Source organism: Gorilla gorilla, chromosome 3 (assembly GCF_029281585.2).
Source record: "Gorilla gorilla gorilla isolate KB3781 chromosome 3, NHGRI_mGorGor1-v2.1_pri, whole genome shotgun sequence".
NCBI lineage: Eukaryota > Metazoa > Chordata > Mammalia > Primates > Hominidae > Gorilla > Gorilla gorilla.
Window position 1 is genome coordinate 107,805,741 of NC_073227.2, and position 24,148 is coordinate 107,829,888.

At 39.9% G+C, this 24,148-nt stretch overlaps 1 protein-coding gene across 2 annotated transcripts in view; it reads right to left on the bottom strand.

Annotated features, from left to right (window-relative positions):
- SPARCL1 (SPARC like 1) overlaps positions 1-24,148 on the bottom strand; it is a 56,569-nt gene that overhangs the window by 17,723 nt on the left and 14,698 nt on the right. For both annotated transcript variants that reach the window (XM_004039091.5, XM_055384623.2), the window contains 4 exons: positions 8,394-8,458; positions 3,835-3,981; positions 2,436-3,452; positions 486-558 (listed from right to left, as the gene is read on the bottom strand). In XM_004039091.5, the coding sequence (XP_004039139.3) occupies positions 486-558; positions 2,436-3,452; positions 3,835-3,981; positions 8,394-8,447 (1,291 nt within the window). In that variant the 5' untranslated portion in view covers positions 8,448-8,458. The remainder of the gene's footprint in view (positions 1-485; positions 559-2,435; positions 3,453-3,834; positions 3,982-8,393; positions 8,459-24,148) is intronic.

A 24,148-nucleotide genomic window follows, 5' to 3' on the forward strand; every position in this document is an offset into this window, starting at 1 on the left:
GATTGGAGATGTGCAAAGAACAGACAGCTCTTCTATGCCTGAGATGGTCATAGTCTGAAGTCCTTAGTGCAACGTTGTGCAAGCTGGTCAGAAGTGAAATAAGGCTGAAATTCAAAATGTTTGTGATGGGGGAGGAATAAGGTCCTTTATCAAGTATGGGATATAAATTCACCAGCAAGTTACAGATTTGAGAATAAATAAGATAGAATTAAGTCTTTTCAGAAGCAAAAGGATTTAAGGAAGAACTCTAGCCCTTTCACTAATATCTCAACAGGGCTTCCAGTTTGCAAACTCATTTACCCATAGTTGTATATCAGGTATGCACAAAAAAATGTCAACGATTTATGGGAGCATTTCCTTGGGGAGGACTGGGGAGAGAAAAAATTCTGTGCAGCATTCACAAAGGATGGAGGGGCAAGCCCAAAGTGGCAGATTCCATTTCTTCCTTGATATAGTCACAGACAGCTTGCTTCATGCATACTCACCCACACCATGCACCCTCATGTTGCCTTCACTTGACGTTTCCTCCTCATTTGATGAGTTCTCTGCTTTCTTGGCCTTTAGAATAACAAGAGCAAAAGTTAAAATCTACTAAGAGGAGAGCCATTACTTAATTTATATTTCCACTGTGCATACTTTCACGAGTATTTTTCATGCTCAAATCATTTCAAATCTCAGAAAGGGAAACCAGGCTGGGTGTGGTGGCTCACGTGTGTAATCCCAGCACTTTGGGAGGCCAGGGTGGGAGGATCACTTGAGCCCAGGAGTTTAAGACCAACCTGGGCAACATAGGGAAACTTCATCTCTACCCAAAAAAAAAAAATTAGCTGGGCATGATGGTGCATGCCTGTGGTCCCAGTTACTCAGGAGGCTAAGATGGGAGGACTGCTAGAGCCCAGGAGGTTGAGGTTGCAGTAAGCTGTGATTGCATCACTGCACTCCAGCCTAGGAGACAGAGCAAGACTCCATCTCTAAAAACAAAACAAAACAGAAAAAAAAGAAGAAATGGAGCCTGTAATCCCAGCACTTTGGGAGGCTGAGGTGGGTGGATCACCTGAGGTCAGGAATTCGAGACCAGCCTGACCAACAAGGTGAAACCCTGTCTCTACTAAAAATACAAAAATTAGCTGGGCATGGTGGCAGGCGCCTATAGTCCCACCTACTTGAGTGGCTGAGACAGGTGAATTGCTTGAACCTGGGAGGCAGAGGTTGCAGTGAGCCGAGATTGCGCCACTGCACTCCAGCCTGGGTGAAGGAGTGAGACTCCGCCTCAAAAAAAAAAAAAAAAAAAAAAAGAAAAAAGAAAGGGAAATCAGTCACAACTGTGGAGGTAGACAGTAACCCTTGGAGAACAGGACCCATTTCTATCTTTATCAATGAGATTTAGTGCGTTATCTCTGGGGATTACTCAATAAGACTTGGAGTCTCCTCTTTGGATTTGAGAAAACACTAGAAATGTAGTATTATCTTGTGATTTTGTAGTTAAGCCAGAGTTACATTGGAAATCTCTCTGAATTTGTTGGTAAAGCTTTCATACCAGGCTTTTAAGGTATAAGAAAACTCCTACGTTAGAGTGGCAGCAGAGTTCTCAGTAACTGAGGTTACCATTGACCTTGTGTACCAAAATCTGTGCCAAGTCCTGCTGGTGGGTGGCTGCCAGGATTTTGAATGAAAGCTCCAAATATGCTTCCTCCCTGCCCCGATCCTGCTGTAGTTTCCAGATTATCATTTTGGTATGTGTTTGCTTAATAAAGTAGGACCTTAATCTTTATAACTAATTCAACAAACATTGTTGGCTCTTTTGTTATGTCAGAGACATTTTGTTGGACACTGGTGATTCAACTCGAAAACAATATGGCGTCTGCTTTCAAGGCATTAGAGCAGCAGTTGCCAGTATCTCCTATCCTTCAGATCTGTCATAATTTATCATTCCAGCTAGTTCCAGGGACTTTCAATGGCCAATATCTGCGTTTCCGTGCCTGAAAAATCATGGAAATTGACCTGGCTCACTCAAGGGACAGGCTGGAAATGCTGGGAAATTAATACCCCTCTAGCAATCCTCAGCCAAAAGAAGTACCCTAGCTCCTTCAGTCGCCAAATGGAATAATTCTGAGAAAATGTCTTTACATGGCTTGAATGATGTTCCTTTTATTAGCTTCCTTTCCTTCTTGTGTTACTTCTGCACTCCTCTTTGTTCCCTGTGCTTCTCAAATAAACAACACTCAAATCCAAGATCTGCATCTACGGGAACCCAAATAAAACAGGCATTCTCAGCCTAATGATAGAGATAGACCTAAAAAGAAATAACTATAATATATTTTAGTAATGTACTAGTAGACATCCATACAGGACACTGTGAGAGCACAGAGAAAGGTCATGACTGTTTATTGATAATGCTGGCTTTATTGGACAAGGACCATTTAAAATAATTTTACCTCTTGGTGCTCTCCAGGCTCACTGGTACCTATATTTTCATTTTCATGTACTTTTTCTCTTTGCTCCTCAATTTTGAGGTGATAGGCAATGGATTGAGCTCTCTCGGCCTCCAGAAAGGCCTGGCTTGGGATGAAGTAGTCATCACTTGCACTGTGCCTGGGGCCATCATTGCCGCCATCATCACCATCATCACCGCCATCATCATCAGCTCCATGATTTCTGGACATGGTATTACCATCATCAGTAGGTTCCATGAGCAGAACCTCAGAAACAGTCTTTTCATCTGTCTCTTTGTGGTTGCTGATAGCTTCCAGGCCAGTTTTACCCTCTTGACTCTGCCATTCAGTTTCTTGAATGTGCTTATTGACGTTCGATGCATTTTCCTCTTCCATTTCTGCATTGGAGTTATCTTCTTGTTCTTGGTTACTCAGATCAAATTCATCCTCCTGCATCTTGCTTACTTGAGTTGGTTGATCAGACTCTTCCAAAATATCATCAGATTGGGTATTGTCTTCCTCCTGCTTGCTGTTAGCATGCTCCCTGGGCAATTCTGTCTTTCTTTCTTGGTTATCATTGTGGGTACCAACTTCATCTGGCTCTTTTTCTTCTTCCTCTTCTCCATTGGAAATATTTGGATCCTGCTCTTGGTTTCCTTGATCCCTTAGGCCTTGGCTATGTTTACTGCTCCTGTTCAACTGATGATGTGAATAATTTCTAGGTTGTTCTTGGTTTTCCTCTCTCTTTGTGATACTTTCTTGTTGGTTAGAATCTGTGAAGGAACTAACATCAGGAGCCAAAAAATCAGTGTTCTCTGAGAGTTTTTTCTCCTGAGGCTCACTCATATCTTCTTTTATGTCCAATGTACCTTCAGTTGGTGCATACTCCAAATTCACACTCAAGTCACCATCACTGTCCTCTTGATCCTTCAATCCCAGCTCTTGGCTAGAACTCTTGCCCTGTTCTGCTGACTGTCCATGGCTTTCCTCTTTTGACTTTAGTACTGATGATTTTTCAGCCTTAAAAGAAAAAAAAGTTCATTCTTCAAACAAATGATAATGTAACCATATTTATGCCTAAGGTAACGTTTAATATTCATTATTCTTTTTCTTCACACACTATCACATAAACATGTTTATAATATTCTTCACACTCTGTAGCCACAGGTTTAAACTGAATTTGGATTTTATAAAATGAAACAAGTATACAGCAGCTCAGCCCAAGTAGTAAAACTCATTAATCCTCATGATTCTTCTAGTGATTGGAGGCAGTTGAGGTGATCATCATGTTTTAAAAAAATTAAACTGAGACATAAATAACATAATCTCTTTTACCATGCTTTGAAACTAAGACCTTTGGAGAATTAAAAAACTGTATTAATATAAATGATGTTACTTTTACCTTACGGTGGGAATCGTCTTCTGTGGATACTGCTGTTTCTTTTTCATTTTCTTCATCTTCAGCCCTTAAACTGGGGATTGCAGTGTTGTCGGGTGCTACCGTTTCAGCAGTTGGTTTGGAATGATCAGCTAATAATCTTGCATTTGTCTGAAAAAATTAAAAACTGGTTTTTGTTATTCATGTCTGGATGCTAATTTACAAATTTGCTAGTTACTCTTGTTGTCATCATTATTAGTAGCAATATACTTCATTTATACCAACAATTTAAAAATATTCTCTAGAGTTTTTGAGGATATAAGCAAATGCCTAGAACAGAATGTTAAGTGGAAGCAGAATCTCAATTGTGTTTAAGAAAAAGTTATTTATGCAGAGACTGGGTGAAAATAAAACAAAATGCATTTAAATAATGGTAACTTTGAGTTTTGAAATTATTTTCTGTGTTTTTTAAACTTTTGCAAAGCATTTGTACTTTACAATTTTGGAAAGTGTTGTTTAGCAGAAAGTTGAAGTCAAATAAAATTAACCATAGGATATAGTATTGTACATTTGCCTAATTTAAGTACTCACCGATAATTAGCAGAAAAATTTATAAACTTTTTATCAATATTTTTTTGATTTCTTAATGCCATTGGCCTTAACGTTGGTCAGGAAATCTTAATAAAAAACAATTTAAGGGCTGGGCATGGTGGCTCACGCCTGTAATCCCAGGTCTTTGGGATGCCGAGGTGGGTGGATCACCTGAGGTCAAGGGCAGGAGTTCAAGACCAGCCTGGACAACATGGTGAAACCCCATCTCTACTAAAAATACAAAAAATTAGCTGGGCGTGGTGGTGGGTGCCTGTAATCGCAGCTACTCGGGAGGCTGAGGCAGGAGAATCACTTGAACCCTGGAGGCGGAGGTTGCAGTGAGCTGAGATTGTGCCATTGCACTCCAGCCTGGTCAACAAGAGTGAAACTCCATCTCAAAAACAAAAAAAATTAGAATTAATTCAGACTGTGTGAGACAGGGCACTAAGCCTAAGTAGAAAAGGGCATGTCTGGAGTATTAATTTCTGTTAGAGGGATGGTCCTATTTCTAGCAAGATTGGAGACTTGGGTAAAGAGCTGGGCAGTGATGCATGATGGGGAAGTTGAACAACTGAACTTGGAGGTAAGAGGCCTCCATTCAAGTCTTGCCTCTGCTATTTACTTTCTATCTGTGGTTTGACAGGTCGTTAATATTTTTTATTAATTAAAAAACATTAATAAAATTAATTCATTATATTAACTTTTTAATTAATTAACTCCAGCCTCTTGCCCAGGGTGGAGTTCAGTGATGCAGTTTTGGCTCACTGCAACCTCTGCCTCCCAGTCTCAAGCCACCCTTCCACTTCAGCCTCCCCAGTAACTGGGACTATAGGCACCACCATGCCTGGGTAATTTTTGTATTTTTTGTAGAGATGGAGTTTCACCATGTTGCCCAGTCTGGCCTTGAACTTCTGAACTCAAGCAATCTTCCTGTCTTGGCCTCCCAAAGTGCTGGGATTACAGGTGTGAGCCACGATGACCGGCCAAGGTCATTAATTTCTACCCTGCCATCTCTCAAGGTGGCAAGAAATATCAAGTGAGCAGAAATATCAAAATAAGATTATGTATAAAAAATATGTTATAAATTTTAAGGAGTTGCCCATCTGAAAATTACTATTGCTAGTACTAATGTCACACTGTGTTAATAATATAAACTGCCCAGTATCTGAGGCAGATATTCACCATGGATCTTTATTAGAGAGATACTCTGGACACTCAGATGGCCTATCCAGGTGTAAGTATGAAACTGAGATTCTATTTGGATTAACTTATTTTTATTCCATTAGCAGGTCCTGTAGTGCTGACTGTGTAATAGTCATGGAGTACAGGATTTATTTTTTATTTTTTAATTTTTTTTTGAGACAGAGTCTCACTCTGTTGCCCAGGCTGAAGTACAGTGGTGATCTTGGCTCACTGTAACCTCCACCTGCTGGGTTCAAGCAATTCTCATGCCTCAGCCTCCTGAGTAGCTGGGATTGCAGGTGCCTGCCACCATGCCCTGCTAATTTTTGTATTTATTAATTTTTTTAGTAGAGACAGGATTTCACCATGTTGGCCAGGCTGGTCTCGAACTCCTGGCCTCAAGTGATCTGCCCACCTCGGCCTCCCAAAGTGCTGGGATTACAGATGTGAGCCACGGCTTCTGGCCAAAGTACAGGATTCATATTAGGTTTGGTTTGCTCCTTTGCTTCTTATCTCCTTTTCACCTAAGATGGGTAATGAATTTGAAAAAGTTTATAAAGAAGCCTTAAAGAAGGGGGAAAAGGAGAAAGAATGGTGGCCACTTTGGTAAGCTGCCAGCAGGGGGCACCATAGAAGGCAATGGTTGGGGGAGATTTTAGGCTTATTAGTGGAGAACTGGTCACTCTCTCTCCCCCTCCATCCGCCTACTGCCCAAGCAGGAAGAAATGCACATCAAAAAATGGCAGCTCTTTTACTTTCAGAAATATTCTGCAATTGAAATTATGTTTTATCATTATGGGCATATTTCTATTTATTTAACTCTGGAAATCTATTTGGAATCTCCCAACTACACAGAATCCATTTACATCTGGAGAATTCAGGCAGGCAGGGAAAATGATACAAATTTTTAATAGGTCATTTCTATGAGAAGATACTTAGCTTTCTAGCAGTTTGGCTAGGTTTACATGATATCAAATTGTCCCAGAAAGGAAACATCTGGAATGTGTCTAAATGCAAGTGTGTCATTCAAACATTTGGTTCAAACACTTTTTTTGTTTTTTGAGGCAGTCTTGCTGTGTCACCCAGGCTGCAGTGCTGTGTGCGATCTTGGCTTACTGCAACCTCGACTACCCTGGCTTAAGGGATCCTCCCTCCTGTGCCTCCCAAGTTGCTGGGACTACAGGCACATGCCATGGCAGCTGGCTAATTTTTTATTTATTTTTTTGTAGAGACGTGGCCTCACTATGTTACCCAGGCCGGTCTTGAACTCTTGGGCTCAAGCGATCCTCTGGCATTGACCTCCCAAAGTGCTGGGATTATAGGTAGGAGCCACTGTGCCTGGCCCAAAGACACTTTTTAATGTTTATTTACATAACAGCAACAGCCACAAGGACAAAGCACATTTTCAGGAGAAAACAACGGTTTTGTGGGAACTCCTTTCAGTGTTGAACATTAACTTGTCCCGCTTTTGTAATTTCAGGGTGTAATGTATAATTTCAGCTAGAGTAGCTCCATACTACTTAAGCATGATTCCTGATGGTGGGCATAAATTCTGTCTTCCAAGAACAGCTTGGTCTGGGTGCCATGGAGTTTGTTTTTGCTGACACATTTGTCAACCAGAAGCTGGCTAACAACTTACCCAAAAAGCAAGGACAGAATTTTAGACCTAGAGAAGAAGGGAGGAAAGGGACAACTGAGAAATTGTTTTGTCTCTTTAAAGGAGGCTGATTCCTCCATTTGGTGAAAAAGAAAAAAAATATGGCACGAATCCTTTGGTTTAATGAAGGATTACATGAATCATTTGCGGAACATCTCCAGTGGTCATTCATGCTATGGTTTCATTTGTTTTTTAACTTTCAGTTTGTTTTGAGGCCACTGACACGGTTTCAAATGATCTGATTTGTGTACAGCTGCTTTATTGCTGTGCAAATGGGGCCAATATATCTGACCATGAAGAAGAGAATATTCTAGTCCTGCCTACTTTCAGCATACTTGCTTGGACAGCCTCCCAAGGATGAATTAGGAGCTGATTTATGATTACCATATCGTTTCCTGCCTAAACCATTGGTTTCTGTTTTCATTATAGACTCTCAAAATTTCTCAGCCAGCATCTATTTGATCTTGAAGAAAATGCTGCTGGAGACCGTGGATATGTACCCTAAGTATTTTTTTTTTTTCAGACAGAGTCTCACTCTGTTGCCCAGGCTGGAGTGCAGTGGAGTGATCTCAGCTCACTGCAATCTCTGCCTCCTGGGTTCAATTGATTCTCCTTGCCTCAGCCTCCCGAGTAGCTGGGATTACAGGTGCCCGCCACCATGCCCGGCTAATTTTTGTATTTTTTAGTAGAGACGGGGTTTTGCCATGTTGGCCAGGCTGGTCTTGAGCTCCTGACCTCAGGTGATCCGCCCATCTCAGCCTCCCGAAGTGCTGGGATTACAGGCGTGAGCCACCGCACCTGGCCTAAAATCTTGGGTTTATAATAACAATGTGATGAGCTTCCCTGGGAGAATTTATTTCTTCCTGTCTCTTGTGTATTTGGGCTGATTCTATGGCTAATAAACTGATAGCCCAAACTTTCTGCTGCATATTTATTGTGTCCTGTAGAACCTGATAGTTCTAAAATTTTTTTTAAGTACCTTGAGTTTTCCAGTTATTTGTTTGTGACTTGGACAATAAAGAATATAATTAAAATAAAATAAAATAAAAAGAGAATTTCAAACCATTATATAAGAACATTTTCTTTTAAATGGAGGATTTCTACATTAAATGTCAGGAGAAAGAGATGTAATAACAGAAGAAAGGAAATTTACCGGGATTGCAGCTGCAGTTCCCAAGAGACATAGGAAAAAAAGCCCAGTCTTCATGCTTTCCAGATCTGTGAACCAAGAAGATAATTATCAGTGGCAGGGAAAAGTTTCCTCATGAAAAACTGAAAGATAGTCTTAGCAAATACTGAGCTTGATATTGTCCTTGGCATATAAAAGTGATTTCTGTCTTTGTGGATTAATATGTCTGAAAAGACAGATTGATGGCAGTTCTTACTCAATTGTGTACCTGTGAAAATTGCTCCCTGATTTTTTGGTCCGGCCATGTTCGGCAGAACCTATCTCTGTTTATGACAGTACTTCTTCGAGTAAAGACTCTGTGCAGATCTCAGGTCTTAAGATTCATGAGTATTCATAATGAAAAAAAAAAGTCATGAAATGAAGTAACGTGGTATGTTAAGGTTGAGTAAAAACACGCTGCCTGTTTAGTGGTAAAGAAACACATTCATTCAGTGAAGATTTTTAGTCATGCAGCACTGCACTGCCACAGAGTAATAGACCTAGAGGGTATTAATGTTCATCTGATTTAGAGGTCTTTACTGGCAATCTGTGAGTTGGGGGTGGCCTGCAGATAGGTTTGGGTTGGTAGGCACTGTGCATTTTAAACCAGTATTTTAAATTCCAAAGGTTTCATGTCAAAATCCAAATTTCCAGTTTCTCTTGAACCATCTGACCTCTTAGCAACAACAGGCCTTCATGGCAGCAGTTGGCTGCATCTGAGTTGAGACTGTCCTCTGTAAGGGATGCTGGCGTTTGTACTTGATCTGTCTCACTTTTGGTATTTGCCTTTCATTTGAGTTTAGTTAGTTCCGAACGAACTCTTTAAGTTTAGAAATGAGACAAGTGAGGCTCAGAGAGGTTAAGTAAGTTGTCTCCAGATGAACTCTGGGTCTAAGGCTTTTCCCACACACCAGTTATATTATTGTGGTTCTTGAAAGTAGTGGGCAGCCTACATTTTTTTGCAGGATATCCCTAAGTCTGGTAGTCTGACCTGTAACTGGGATTAGGGCTGCAGCTTTTAGTATTTAATAGAGGTTTTACGGATCGCCCAGAAATACTAGATGACTCCTTTAAATTATTTTTTGCAAACATAAACACATTCACAGAGTTTTAAATAAGACTTTGAGGTTTATAAAGAAACTGAGCAGTTTCTTCTGCTACTTATTCCAATATTTCTAAATAATGTGCTTAAGTGGATATTTTAAAATATATTAAATATTACTCTAGGGATTTAATATTGCAACAACTATCACTTCACACACACGTACGAGCGCACGCACATACGCGCACACACACACACTTTATTAAATATTACTCTAGGGATTTAATATTGCAACAACTATCACTTCACACACACATAAGCGCGCACGCACATACGCGCACACACACACACTTCTCTTCCTCCTTTCTCTTCCTAAAATAATTTTATCATAATTCTTGTTTAAATTTTTATTTAACATTCATGACAATGTAAATATTCTTCACAGCTGAACCAAGTAGTAATTTCATGTGTTAAACCACACTGACATTTCTTTTCTTGAACAATATTTTGGTTTTGTTTTGACTTAAAAATTGCCTTCCTTTTAAAGCTTTTTACGTACTTTTTTGTGCACCCATCACTTATTCTTCCTGAATTTTCCAACAAAATTTAAAATTTCCTCTTAATATGGTAACAACAATAACAACAACAGAGCTACATCAACGACCCCCTAAGGAAATCCCTCGTGTCCATTTCGCCCCTTGGAAGTGGCGCTCCCAGAGCCTCGGAGTTCTTGCTTCCTTTGGACTGGTGTATCCCCGGCTGCTGGGCAGCTTTTCTCCTGGGGTCCATACCTGGGGTCACCACACCCTGGTAATCCCCTTTGTCTTTTTTCTTCTGTTTGATTTCTTGCTTCCTAAGTCCCATATATTTTTCTTTCTTAGTTTTCTCCCTCATTTTGATGAAGCACATACTCCATAAGTTTCTTGAGAAACCACACACAGGAGACAGAATTTTTAAGGTATTGCATATTAGAAAAATATCTGTATTTTACCCTTTACTTGATACATAGTTTGAATAGATATAGAATTCTAGATTGGAATTTTTTTTCTCAGAATTTTTTTTAAAACATTGGTCTATTTTCTTATAATTTCCAGTGTTGCTAGTAAGAACTCTGATGTGAGTTTTTCCCCAATGTTTTTATGAACACAGTATTTTTTTCTTCTTTATGGATGCTTTTATGTTTTTACATTTGGCCGTAGTCTTCTGAAATATTACCATCTCTGCCTTAGTTTGGATAGTTTTACATTTACTTTAGGAACTCATTAGGCCCTTTGAATTTGGAAATTTATATATTTCAGTTCTGGGGAGCATTTTATGTGTTAGTTCCTTAATGATTTTTGCCCTTCTATTTTTTGTCTTTCTAGAATTTATATTAGTTAAATATCAGAATTCTGGGGTTGATTCTCCGATTTGCTAATCATTTTTGCTCTTCTCTTCAATAGTGTGTCTATCATTCTGGGAAACTTTCTCAATTTTACCTTACATCTCTCCTATTGATTTTTCTTTTTTCCTAGAGATAGGGTTTCGCCATGATACCCAGGCTGGTATCAAACTCCTGAGCTCAAAGTGATCTGCCCGCCTCAGCCCCCTAAAGTGCTAGGATTACAGGGATGAGCCACTGTGCCTGGCCTGTCTTATTGATTAAAAAAAAGTATACTCTTATACTTCATTTTCTTTTTTAATTTTATTTTTAAATTGACAAATAACAATTATACATATTCATGGGGTACCTAGTGATGCTTCACTACATATAATGTGTAGTGATCAGATAAGGATAATTTGCATATCCATCACCTCAAACAGTTATTATTTCTTTGTATTGGGAACAGTGTCTTCTTTCTAGCTATTTGAAATATATAATATCCTACAGTGGTATAGAGCACTAGAACTTATTCTTCCTATTAGCTATAGTTTTATGTCCTTTAACAAATAGCTCCCTATTCCTTTCTTCTCCTCACCCTTCCCAGCCTCAAGTATCCTCTGTTCTACTTCTTACTTCTATGAGATCAACTTTTTCGCTTCCATATGAGTGAGAATATGCTTATATACTGTTAATTTTTTATTTCCCAAAGGCTTCTTTTTAATATTGTCCTGTTCTTTATTAGTGTGACATATATTCTTGTCTCCTTGAGGATATTAATCAAATATTTTGAAAATTTCCTGTGCACCCTGCATTTTCTGTTTCCTTCTTGTTCCTTTTTTTCCCCAGTTAGTTTGTTTTGATCTTTGTTTTTCATGTTGAAAGCTTTTCTCTAATGTCTGATGTATTTGGCTGTCCATTAATACTTTGCAGTGAGTCACTAGAAAGCCAATTAGAACTTTATGGACAGGGCTTGGAGGGCTTCCAAAGAATAGTTCCATGGAGCATTGGAGGGCTTCCAAGGAGCAGTAACCTGACAGTCTTGATGGGGCACCCCAAATGTCATTGACAGATATTATAGGGAGATTTTCTTTTCTCTAGAGGAGAAATTCATACCTCTTACCTTGAGAAGCAAATATAAACCTGGTTGCTAGCATTCTGTGAAATCAGTGAAGAGACTGGAGTTCTCTCAGTGCACACACTGATTTTTCACTTAGTCCCTAGGTTTCTGTATGGCTCCACCTCCCACCTGACATTGTGCTTATTCCGAGTGCAGAGCCAGAGAATAAGCTTTTTCCTGTTTGTGTTGAAACATGGAAGTCCCCTGGCTGTGCAGGCAGGAGGAAGGATCTTGAATCTAAGAGTTAATCTGATAGGCTTTCAACCAATACTCCAGATTTCAGCCTCTATCCTCACCCTGCCTTCCAAATCACCTGGTGCCTCCAATTCTGGAAACTTGCATGGGTTCTTCAGTGTGAATGGCTTCTTTCTTTGTCTATGGCATCCTTCTCTGCAGACTCTTAGGTTTAAGTTTTCCCTGTTCTAAGTCAGTCTTCCATCTTCTAAAGGTGTGTTGACACTTGTCTTCTTTGTCTCCTCTTCTTTTATCTCAGTCACTGTGAGTCTATATTATTACTATTCCTTTCCTATCATTATTCTGGAATTTTAGCAGGGAGTGGCCACATATGTATATGTTTCATCTCCATTTAACAACAGATGACTTCCATTTCATATTTTCTTCATATTTTCCTCCATCATTATCATCATCATTTTTAGTGTGACACATAGGAATTCCTATGGGTCTTTGTGGGTCTTTGGTTCTAACTCAGCAAATGAAGTTTTTTTTTTTCCTTTTTTTTTTTTTTTTTATACAGAGTCTTGCTCTGTTGCCCAGGCTGGAGTGCAATGGCGCAATCTTGGTTCACTATAACCTCTGCCTCCTAGGCTCAAGTGATTCTCATGCCTCAGCCTCCCAAGTAGCTGGAATAACAGACATGTGCCACCATGCCTGGCTAATTTTTGTATTTTTAGTAGAGACAGGGGTTTCGCCATGTTGCCCAGGCTGGTCTTGAACTCCTGGCCTCAAGTGATCCACCTGCCTCGGCCTCTCAAAGTAGCAGCAAATGAAGTTTTTATTGAAGAAAACGGGGCTATAGCATAGACTTCCTCATCATGTTGGGAACAAGAACACATTTTTACCTATCTCACTATTCAAATCCAGGTGGTCCAGGGTGGGCCACCTGGACCAGGGAACAGTGAGTTGGAAGAATGGAGATTAAAGCTGCACATAGAAAGTGATTTGGTATTGTGTGTGTGTGTGTGTGTGTGTGGTGGGGTGGGGGTGGGATGGTTGAATCAGGGGTGTGGGGAGAAACTTAAATCATTTATAACCTTACTAGTCTGGACTAATCAATTCCCAGTTTTAATAAAAATGACATGTACTTGGAGACTCAAGTATAATTCTTCTAAGTGATCCTTCTGAAAATGACTACATATAACAAGGAGAAATTTAGAATATTAACAATGGAATGGGTGTTTACTTTATTTAGAACGGGTAATGGCATATAAAGTATACTTGACATTTCTATTGCCATAGTGCTTTGGGTTTACCAAATAAATTTACAAATGGGATATTACCTTATTTGATCTTTACAACAACCCCAGGATGTGGCAGATGAAGAACAGGCCTAGAAAGCCTACAGTGTGAAATGCTGGAGATCACTGAGCTCTGTAGAAGGGGAGCTGGGATTGAAGCTAGATTTCCTGGCTCCTACTCCAGCTTTTTTCTAGCTATTTTGCAAATTCTCCATTTTACCTCTTACACAAAGGTGTAAGGAAGGGGGACAAAAACTAAAAAAATCCCAAAACAAACAAAAAAACCACCATTGTGACAAATTGAGATTTCACTTTGAGTTTGAGTTTTTAAACAAAAAGTTCCAAACATTTTAAGGAGTAAGATGGTACGTAATTGGCAAAATGCACTTCTTTGTGTTGAAGGAAAAGTCTTATCTTAGGTTGGTTGGATTACTTGATATTGAAAGTTTCTTTCAATAAAACATCTTATGGCTTAAACAAGGCAAAAAGCATAGGAATTCAATTTTCCATGAAAGAAAAATGTATTTAAGTAAAAACATGGAGCAACCTCCCCCCGCTGCCCCAAAACTGTAATACATTGAAAAACACCTTACAACAGGAAAAGCATTAAACTGTCAGGAGAGCTGGATTCTGGCTCTAGCAGTGTCCCTGACTGCCAGGAAACCTTGGGAAAGTCACTTGCCCTTTCTTAGATACAGTTTTCTCAAGTGATGAACAATGAAGAGTGAGACCTAGATGATCCTCTAACCCTAATATTTTAGGATTCTAAAATTGAAAATAATTCCATTAATTGTATGAACCCTAAATTGCTGCTATCTTTTCCCCTTAAACTACTAAACCTACTAAAATATATTCCATGATTTTTATTGTATTAAAATAAAATATTTTATATATAGTAATTCATGCTTAAAGTAAATATGTGGACTCTATTAGCGATGATAATTTAAAACTTTCTATCCTCTTAGTGAATGCTAATTGTAAAGAATCATTGAAAAACGCAGTTTCTTTCCTCTACATTTTAAATTCAATGTTTACTTATTTATTCATTTATTCCACAAATATTTATTAGAGTTATGGAACTACAGTCACTTACATTTTATTTTATTTATTTATTTTTATTTTTGAGACAGGGTCTTGCTCTGTTGCTCAGGCTGGAGTGTAATTGCAATCATAGCTCACTGCAGCCTCCAATTCCTGGGCTCAGGTGATCCTCCTGCCTCAGACTCTCAAGTAGCTGGGGATATAGGTGCACACTATTATGCTCGGCTAATTGTTTTTTTTTTTTTTTTTGTAGAGATGGGGTCTTTCCATGTTGCCCAAGCTGGTCTCAAACTTCTGGCTTCGAGCATTCCTCCTACCTCAGCCTCCTAAAGTACTGGGATTACAGGGATGAGCCACTGTGCCTAGCCTTATATTTTAGATCAGTATGTTATTACTGTTCTACTGGTTTTGAAAACTATAGAAATACAAAATAGTATGGTTTAGTGCAGGGTTTCTTTATCTTGGCACTGTTAACATTTTGGTTTGATGATTCTTTGTTGTGGGGGGCTCTCCTGTGCCTTGTAGGATGCTTAGCAGCATTCCTGGCCTCTGCCCATTAGATGTCAGTAGCGAGCCCCCATCCCCCACCAGCTAGGGACAAACAAAAATGTCTCCAGACATTGCCAAACGTTCCATGGGGGGCAAAATCGCCCTGATTGAGAACCATTGGTTTAGTGGAAGCAGACTGGTGCTTTTAGATTAGAGAGACATGCATTTGAACTCTGGAGCAACATTTGCCATCTATATGATCTTTGGCAAGTTCCTTAGCCCTCTAAGCCTCAGATTCCCCATCTAAAAATGGGGATAACATCTGTGATGGTTAATTTTATATGTCAACTTGACTAGACCATGGGATGCCCAGATATCTACTTAGACATTATTCCTGGGTGTGTCTCTGAGGGTGTGTTCTGAAGAAATTAACATTTGAATTGGTAGACAGAATAAAGCAGATTGCTCTACCCAATGTGAGTGGGCATAATTCAATCCACTGGGGACCTGAATAGAACAAAAAGGCAGGGGAAGGGAGGATTCCCTCTCTCTCTCTGCCTATCTGTTTGAGTTGGGACATTGATATTCTGCTGTTGGATTGGGACTTAACACCATCAGCCCTCCAATTCTTAGGCCTTCAGACTTGGACTAGAACTCAACATCATTGGTTCTCAGGTCTTCAGACTTGAACGGGAACTATACAATTGGCTCTCTTGGCTTTCCAATTTGCTGACTGCAGATCTTGGGACTGGCTCCATTAATGTGAACTAAGTCCTCATTATCTATATCTCTATCTATCTATCTATCTATCTATCTATCTATCTATCTATCTACCTACCTACCTACCTACCTACCTATCTCCTATTGGTTCTGTTTCTCTGAAGAACCTTGACTAATAAAACATCTAATTCAGTTTTGTGAGAGTTAGAAGAAATGGTACTAGTAAAAATGCCTGATACCTAGGAGATGCTCAATAAGTTTTAATTCTTTTTTCTCTCATCTTCCTGATAAGTTAAGTTGTGATTCTTGAATAAACAACTTAGATTCTCAGAAAATAATGTAATTTAAGTTTTGCTGTGAGGTCAGAAAAATTGTCCAGTGGAACATTAAAGTCCATTCTGGCCACACATTTAGGCTCCTTTTAATGCCAGGAGGGTTTCCGACATTCATCACACATAACAGTGGAATTAGGCACATGGAATGCTACCCTATTTTCTTACAAATGGTACAACTTAAAAGGGGAGTAAGAATTATCAAACGCGTTTTGCATCATAAGGCTCATTTCTTTTTGTTTGTTGCAGCAACATGCACAACTAATTAAATTTGAGAAAATATTTCCCTTTTAATCTGTCTGCATGATCTCACGTGATCTCACAAGTTCCCTTCATTTCCCTAAATCTAAATGTAGCTGAATGAATCAAAAGGAAAGAATGTCCAGTTGGCCAGAACTTGCATCACTCATCCATTTTTTAAAATTCATTCATTGAGTGCTTACTAGACACTGCCTAAGAACAGGGACACATAGTTTCTGTCTTAAGAGTTTCTGGGTGTGGAAAATCTCAAACTGCTTTTCCTGTGGTCTCACACCACGCTACAATCAACACAGAAGACTTCTGTGACCAAATGTGGGAGTTTTTTGTCATCAACATGCAAGCAATCAACTCTGCAGCAGGCACCAGCTGACTGTCCTCCAAATGAATTCTGACACTGTGTACCTGGAGATAGCGTCAGATCCCATAGGTTGAGGGCTCAGTCTCACAAGACATCTTCCCTTTCCCAGATACCAGTCACAAGATCAGGCCTCCAGAACTTCTGACTGACTGGTTTCAAGTTGGGCTTCCATGACTCCCTCTTGGGGTTCGATTAATTTGCTAGAGTGCATCACAGAACTCAGGGAAACACCTACTTAGATTTACTGGTTTATAATAAAGGATATTACAAAAGATACAAGTGAAGAGATGCAAAGGGTGAGGTATGGGGGAAGGGGCACAGAGCTTCCAAGCCCTCCCCAGAACACACCCTCTAGGAACCTCCACAGGTTCAGTTATCTTGTAATTTCTTCAAACCTCGTCCCCTTGGGCCTTTTATGGAGACTTCATGAAAGGATAGGCACCATTGACAACCACATAGAAATGTGTTTAGACAAAAAGGGTATGCTTTAGTACTCAAAGGCTGAGTGGGGAAACCCGGTAAGGCCCATCTGTTCAGATTCTTTTTGGCCTCTTTTTTTTTCCTTTGAGGTGGGTCTCACTCTGACTGTGAGGCTGGAGTGTAGTGGCATGATTTTGACCTCCTGGGCCCAAGCATGCTCCCACCTCAACCTCCCAAGTAGTTGAGGTTACAGGTGATTGCCACCACACTTGGGTAATTATTTTTTTTTTTTTTCTGTAGAGACAGGATCTTCCTATGTTGCCCAGGCTGGTCTTGAACTCCTGGGCTCAAATGATTGTCCCATCTTGGCCTCTAAAAGTGCTGAGATTACAGACATGGATCACTGTGCTGGGCCTCTTCTTGGCCTCTCCATGCAACATTCCTTCCTCCAGAATATGGGGCAGAACCCCTTCTGAAATGGGGGTCTTATGACCTACAATCACACAAGGTAGGTAAAGGCAGGGGAAGATCAGAGTCCTGCCTTGGGGAGAAAAAGTAGCAGGTAAAAAAATAGAAGATTAGAGAGAGAGAAATCCTGTTATTCTGAGGTCCGCTTATGAGGCCTAAAATGAGCCAACATTATAACATTATAAAAAGGTCTATGGGAATTATGAGACAGGAACCGTGGATGAAACATATACGTGTGTGTGTGTGTATAGATACATATATGTATGTAATGTAGATATGTATATAGATAAATATATACATATATAGATACATGTATATAAGTATATAGATACATACATATATATATAGTATACATATGTGTATATACTATGTATGTGCACCTGGAGATAGTGTCAGATCCCACAGGTTGAGGGCTAAATGTATACTATATGTGTATATATGTAATCTATATACTTATATACATGTATCTATATATGTATTATATACACGTATCTATATATGTATATACTAATAATGTATCTATAAATATATAATATATTTATATAAAATCATACAGTGTAATGTGATGATTATGTACATAATGCAATGGAAAGAGAGATAGGAAGCATTTTTAAATTAGGTAGTTGATAATAGCTAACTTTACTACATCCAAAGTACTTAAGTTCTAGGCACTATTCTAAGAGCTTTGCACACACATATTGTTTAAACCTTCTGAACAGTTCTATCAGGTAAGCACATTATTGTAATCATTTCACTAGTAAGGAAACTCGGGCATAAAGATTAAGTAACTTGTTCAGGGTTACACAGCTAGGAAGTTGCACAGCAGATATTTAACACTTCTGTTTGATATCAGGTCTGTGTTCTTAACTACAGTGTTCTTAACTACTGTACAGAGATGACCTCCAGAGAAGGTAATTCTTGATCTGATGTTTGAAAACTAATAAACAGTAGTTAGCTGTATGAAGGATGTTCTCACACAGCTAGATGTACTCTAGAGGGTGGCAGGCAGCAGCATGGGTGAAGTTGCAGAAGCATCGAGTCTCTAGGATGTTAATATTTGGGTCTCTAGGCTGTCAATAGGGGAAGTGGGCTGGGGTAGATAAGGCTCAAAAGTAAGCAGATAGCCATATTGTAAAAGTCATAGTGCATTAAACAAGGAATTAAAAATCCAGCCATAAAGCTATAGGGACCCAAAGAATTATTGTGTCTGTGTGTGCACGCATGTGTGTATGTCTGTGTTTGTGCACACATGCGTGGACAGGGGTGATGATATAACCAGATTTGTATGTGTGACAGCTGTGTGGAGGACAGACCAGTAGCATGACCTGTGAGAGACAATTGTAACATCAAGGTGAGGTGGTCAGAGCCTTACATTTGGGCTGTGGTCTTAGGAGTGGAGAAAAGAGGGATAGATCCAGCCTGTACTGGTTTGTGAGAGCTGTTTGTTACATTTCAAGACTTTTTTGAGTTGGTTGTTAAAGCCATCAATTAAAAATTAAATTACATACATGTATAATTTAATTATGTTAAAAACAAAGAAAATAAATAGTAAAAACTCATCACTTCATAATTATTTTACTATTATCTACTCTTTTGAGGTTATTTACATCTATTATATCTGTTGGTGGAAATACTGTATAATATGTGTTCCGCATATCTCTTCCCGATTCTGTTCAGTGGCGTCATGTTGGTAGCTTAAAATTGATAGCAACAGGAGGCAGAGAAACTGTAGGCATACAGGGGCGGGTCCCCGGCAAAATCCCACCTTCAAGCCGAAAAGCCTGAAACCCACAGCCCAAAGTGAGAACTTCCATTCTCTCCCGATTGGTTCTTTCTGAATAATGTCTTTTTACCAATTGAATATTGCCTTTTCCAAAACTACCTACGGCCTGCCCCGTCCCCATCCTGTGCCCATAAAGACCTCAGAACTTAGCCAGCAGAGGGAAGAGGCAGCCTGATGTCGAGAAGAAGCGCCTGGACATAGGAGAGAGGTGGCTTGACTTCAGAGGAGAGGGATCTTCCCTTCCCGTTCCCTTTCCAGCTCCCCTCTCCACTGAGAGCCGCTTTCGTCACTGAAAAAAAAATTCTCCACATTCGCCATCCTTCAATTCATCTGTGTGACCTCATTCCTCTTGGGCACTGGACAAGAACTCGGACACACTACGTGCAGGTACCCAAAAAGGCGGTCGCACTGGCCTTTTGCCCTTGCTGGCGGAAGGCAGCTGCCCCACGTGATGAGACAAAGGGCTCACTGAGCTGATAACACACTGCTGTCTGCGGACGGTGGAGCTAAGAGTATGGTTACACGCCCTCTGGGGCTTGGCGTGGCTGGTGCCCACACCTGGACGCTGGTGAGGGGCCCACATGGAGTTTGCTCCTGCTGGTGCCAAAGTGGCCAGTTCCTGCCTTCGCTCGCTCAGGTTCCTGCAGTCATTCGCTTGCGCGCTCCCTCCTGCAAGGGATTGAGCAGGGCGGGCTGAGTAAACAAGGCACCCCTGCCGCGAGTTCCGTGAAGGGGTCAAGAAAATATCCTGCATCAAAATCAGTTGTGGTGGGAGGATCAGTCACACCATGCAAACCATCAAGTGTCACCCACCTCTCCCTCTCTCAGAGAATGGGTTGCTCATTTACCAAAACACAACTGGATAGTTCTAAGAAATAATTAAAAAAAGAACAGATAAAACTTAATGACAAATTAGATATTGTAGGAATATGAGAAGGAAAAGTCTTGAGTCACATTTCTCATATGAACAACTTAGTAAATGGTGGTATTAATTACCAAGGTGAAGGATTATAGGAGGAAGGTTTGGTTTTAGAAGAAAGACGGTGGATTAGTTTTGGGCTTGTTGAATTTGAGTAGAGATATCTAGTAGATACTTGGGTAGCTAGGTCTGGAGGTAAGCATGGAGTTTGGTGTTACAGATGTAGTTTGCATGCTGTAGCATGAGCAGTTATTCAACCAGTTGAGCAGAGAGCTGGAGCCAGAACCCTGGGGAGTGAAGACCATTAGGCACCATCAGAGGATGGGACGAGCTAAAGATACAAACAGTGAGAGAAAGAAGAGTCACATGAGAAAAGGGAAGTGTTAAATGTCACAGAGAGTTCAAAGCAAACAAGGTCAGGAAATTATCCATTGCCTCTGGAAGTGCAGAGGTTATTGAGGATCTCAGGGAGAGCAGTTTTGTTGCTGTGGTGTCGGCGGATGCCAGCCTGCAGTGATTGGAGAGTGAACGGGCAGTGATGAAGTGAGGGCAGTGAGTGTAGACCACTCTAAAAATGATTGGCTGTGCAAAGGAGAGTAACGTGGTAACTTAAAGGGAATGTGCAGTTACAGGAAATTTATATTTGTATTTGAATGTGATCATTCAGATTCCTTTCCTTTCCTCTTTTTTTTTTTTTTTTTTTTTTTTTGAGACAGAGTCTCACTCTGTTTTGCAGGCTGGAGTGCAGTGGCGTGATCTAGGCTCACTGCAACCTCTGCCTCCAGGGTTCAAGCGATTCTCGTGCCTCAGCCTCCTGAGTAGCTGGGATTATAGGCATGCACCACCAAACCCAGTAATTTTTTGTATTTTTAGTAGAGATGGGGGTTTCACCATGTTGGTCAGGCTGGTCTCAAACTCCTGACCTCAGGTGATCCACCTGCCTCAGCCCCCTGAAAGTACTGGGATTACAGGCATGAGCCACCATGCCTGGCCCCAGATTTCCCTTCTATGCTGAAGGCAAAAGACAGGTAAATAAGGAAAAATTGAAGATAAAGGACAAGAGAGGAGATATGGTAAACAATCATGACCCCCAGTAAATCGCGACTTCTGGGCTTCATTTCCCTATGACGTGGGCCTTAACCTTGTGATTTGCTTTGACCAATGTGACATTAGCAAGCATGATGCCAGCAGAAACTTGGTAAACCTTTGCACATTGGAGTTTTTCCTCTTGGTGGAAGCTATCAGCCATGCTGTACAAAAGCTTGACCCAGACTATTGAATGATGAGAGACTATGTGGCCAGAACCTTGCAGGATAACAGACCCTCCTGGATGATTCAGCCCCAGATGTGTTCCTAGCTCACTGAAGCCAGATGAATTAACTCCAGACAAAATCAGCAGAAGAATCATGCAGTCAAGCCCAATCCAGATTGGAGAATTATGAGCAAATACAGGGATGTGATTTTAAGCCATTTAATGTGAGAGCATACTGTTTTACAGCAACCGAAAACCAAAACAAGGAAAAACAGACCAGTTGCCAAAACCATTAGCAAGACAATATTTCATAACAATTAAAGGCATAAGTTCTGAAACAGGATGTCATAGGCTCTAATACTTAATTTGCATAAATGAGCAAATTGTGTAGCTTTTGGGGGCTTCAGCTCATTGTCTATAAAATAGTATGAAGATTAAGTGAGACAATACCATCTTAGTAAATCCTGGATACATATTTACTGGTCTACTATTAAAGCACATGTGAAAGGTTTAACTCCAAAGAGAAGGAGGAACTCTTTATTCTTTAACACAAAAGGGAGGAAAGTTTAACTGTAAGGATGTCTTGAGGCAGGGTTCCAAGGAATATTAACTTATTAAGATGGATTTAGTTATACATTCTTTGTATTTCTTTAGCATTTCACAGTTTATAAAGTGTTTTCTTATATACTGTCTAATTTGATTCAATGAAGAAAGGAGGGAAAGAATTTTTAAATGTAAAGAAACAGAAATTTGAAGAGTCTAAATTATTTGGCCAAATGTACAAGGCTTAAGAGGTGGGCAAGAATTAGAAACGCTGAGCTTTGGATTCAGTATCCAATATTCTCCCCAAACAGACTAGTGAACAGGCTACAGACTAGAAGCCAGAAGTTCTGGCTTTGGGCCCTGGCTTTGCCAAGTACTAAATACTACCTTGAACAAATTACTTTCTCTCTCCAAACTTCATCTATAGGATGGGAATACCAGTTCCTTCCAATGTCAAAGGTAGCTCCTTGCAAGGTGAGGTGAGGAAGCTCTTTGCAAACTCTGAAGTACCTTACACATGCAAATGACTATTATTTTCATTGTTCTGCCTGCTGCCTGTCATCAGTAATATCATTAGAGTCATTTATATCTTGTATTAACTACATATGTCTTGTATTAAGTGTGATATAAGGGAAAAGAACCTTAGTGTTTCTCCTCCCCTTTTCCGTATCTTCCTCCCCTAGGGGATTTCAAGCTTCCCAGGAGCTAGTTCCAGAACATATTTACTTTTAGTTCACTCATTAAACACAAACTCACCTATCCTATATTCTATACTTTTAAATCTTTGTTTTTTGCATGCATCTAAACCATACCGAGGAAATAGGAATATTCCTGAATTAGGGCTGGGCACTGTGGCTCGTGCCTGTAATCCCACCACTTTGGGAGGCTGAGGCAGGCAGATCACTTGAGGTCAGGAGTTCGAGACCAGCCTGTCCAACATGGTGAAACCCCGTCTCTACTGAAAACACAAAAATTAGCTGGGCGTGGTGGCATGAGCCTGTAATCCCAGCTACTTGGGAGGCTGAGGCAGGAGAATTTCTTGAACCCAGGAGGTGGAGGTTGCAGTGAGCCAAGACTGAGCCACTGCACTCCAGCCTGGGCAGTAGAGTGAGACTCCATTTCAAAAAAAAAAAAAGATTATTCCTGAATTAATGTATTTCTATTCTCAGGTAAGAGGTATGTTCACATTGTTCTTAACCCAAAAAGAGCTATCGAATGCTGAGAATCCTGGCGTAGCTGTATGGAAGATATTTTAAGGCATAGAACAAGTCTAGGGATTGTCATATAACCTCAGATGGCCACTTGTGCAGGCTTTTTGAGAGCCAACATTTACTGAATGGTCCCTGATTTTTACTGAGTCCAAAGATGGAACTATTTTTTAAGAGTTTTTTTCCATCCTGTAATTGAAAACAAAATTTAAACGCAGAGTATGGTCATGTCATTTAGAATGATCCAAGCAGGAAACCCCTTCAAGTTTCAATTATAAAGAAGATGCCTGTGTTTTATTTTTGAAGGACCTTCTGGGACAATCCAGTATCTAGACTTTAAAAAGCCTTGTGTTCTTCCGTTGTGTTCCACGTTGTCCTTTAGACTAGTCACTGGGCATTTTTGTCTCACTGAGCTAATTGTATTTGCCACATATTGATCAAAAATAATTTCATGGCCTTTAGTTTCTTATTTTAAGAACTGAGCAAATGTGCTGATTGTATAAATAAGACAGAATGGAGAACTTTCCTGGGAAATGAGAGATATTTTGAAAACAACTGTCACACTGAAGACTCAGGGAGGCTTAATTAGCTGATGCTTGCAAAGTACTTTGAAAAATCAAAACCATGATGTCCTTGCTAAGTATGATGAATACCATTTATTCTTGGATGAGTAAAAAGTCATTTATTTTGAGACATTTGAGTTTGGTGTGCACTGACTACAAAATACAGATTATTTTTGCAGAAATAGAAAATAAAACTCCAGATGAAAAATGCAAAAATGAGACAAATTTTGGAATTCACAGAATTATTATTCTCAAAGACTTAAATATGCAGTATTGACATGAAACTAAATAAATATTATTTTGCTCAAATGCGTGAGCTTATTCAAAGGCAGCTGCATAGTTTAAAGGACAGTTGGTACGGAACTGGAAGATCTAAGTTCCAGACT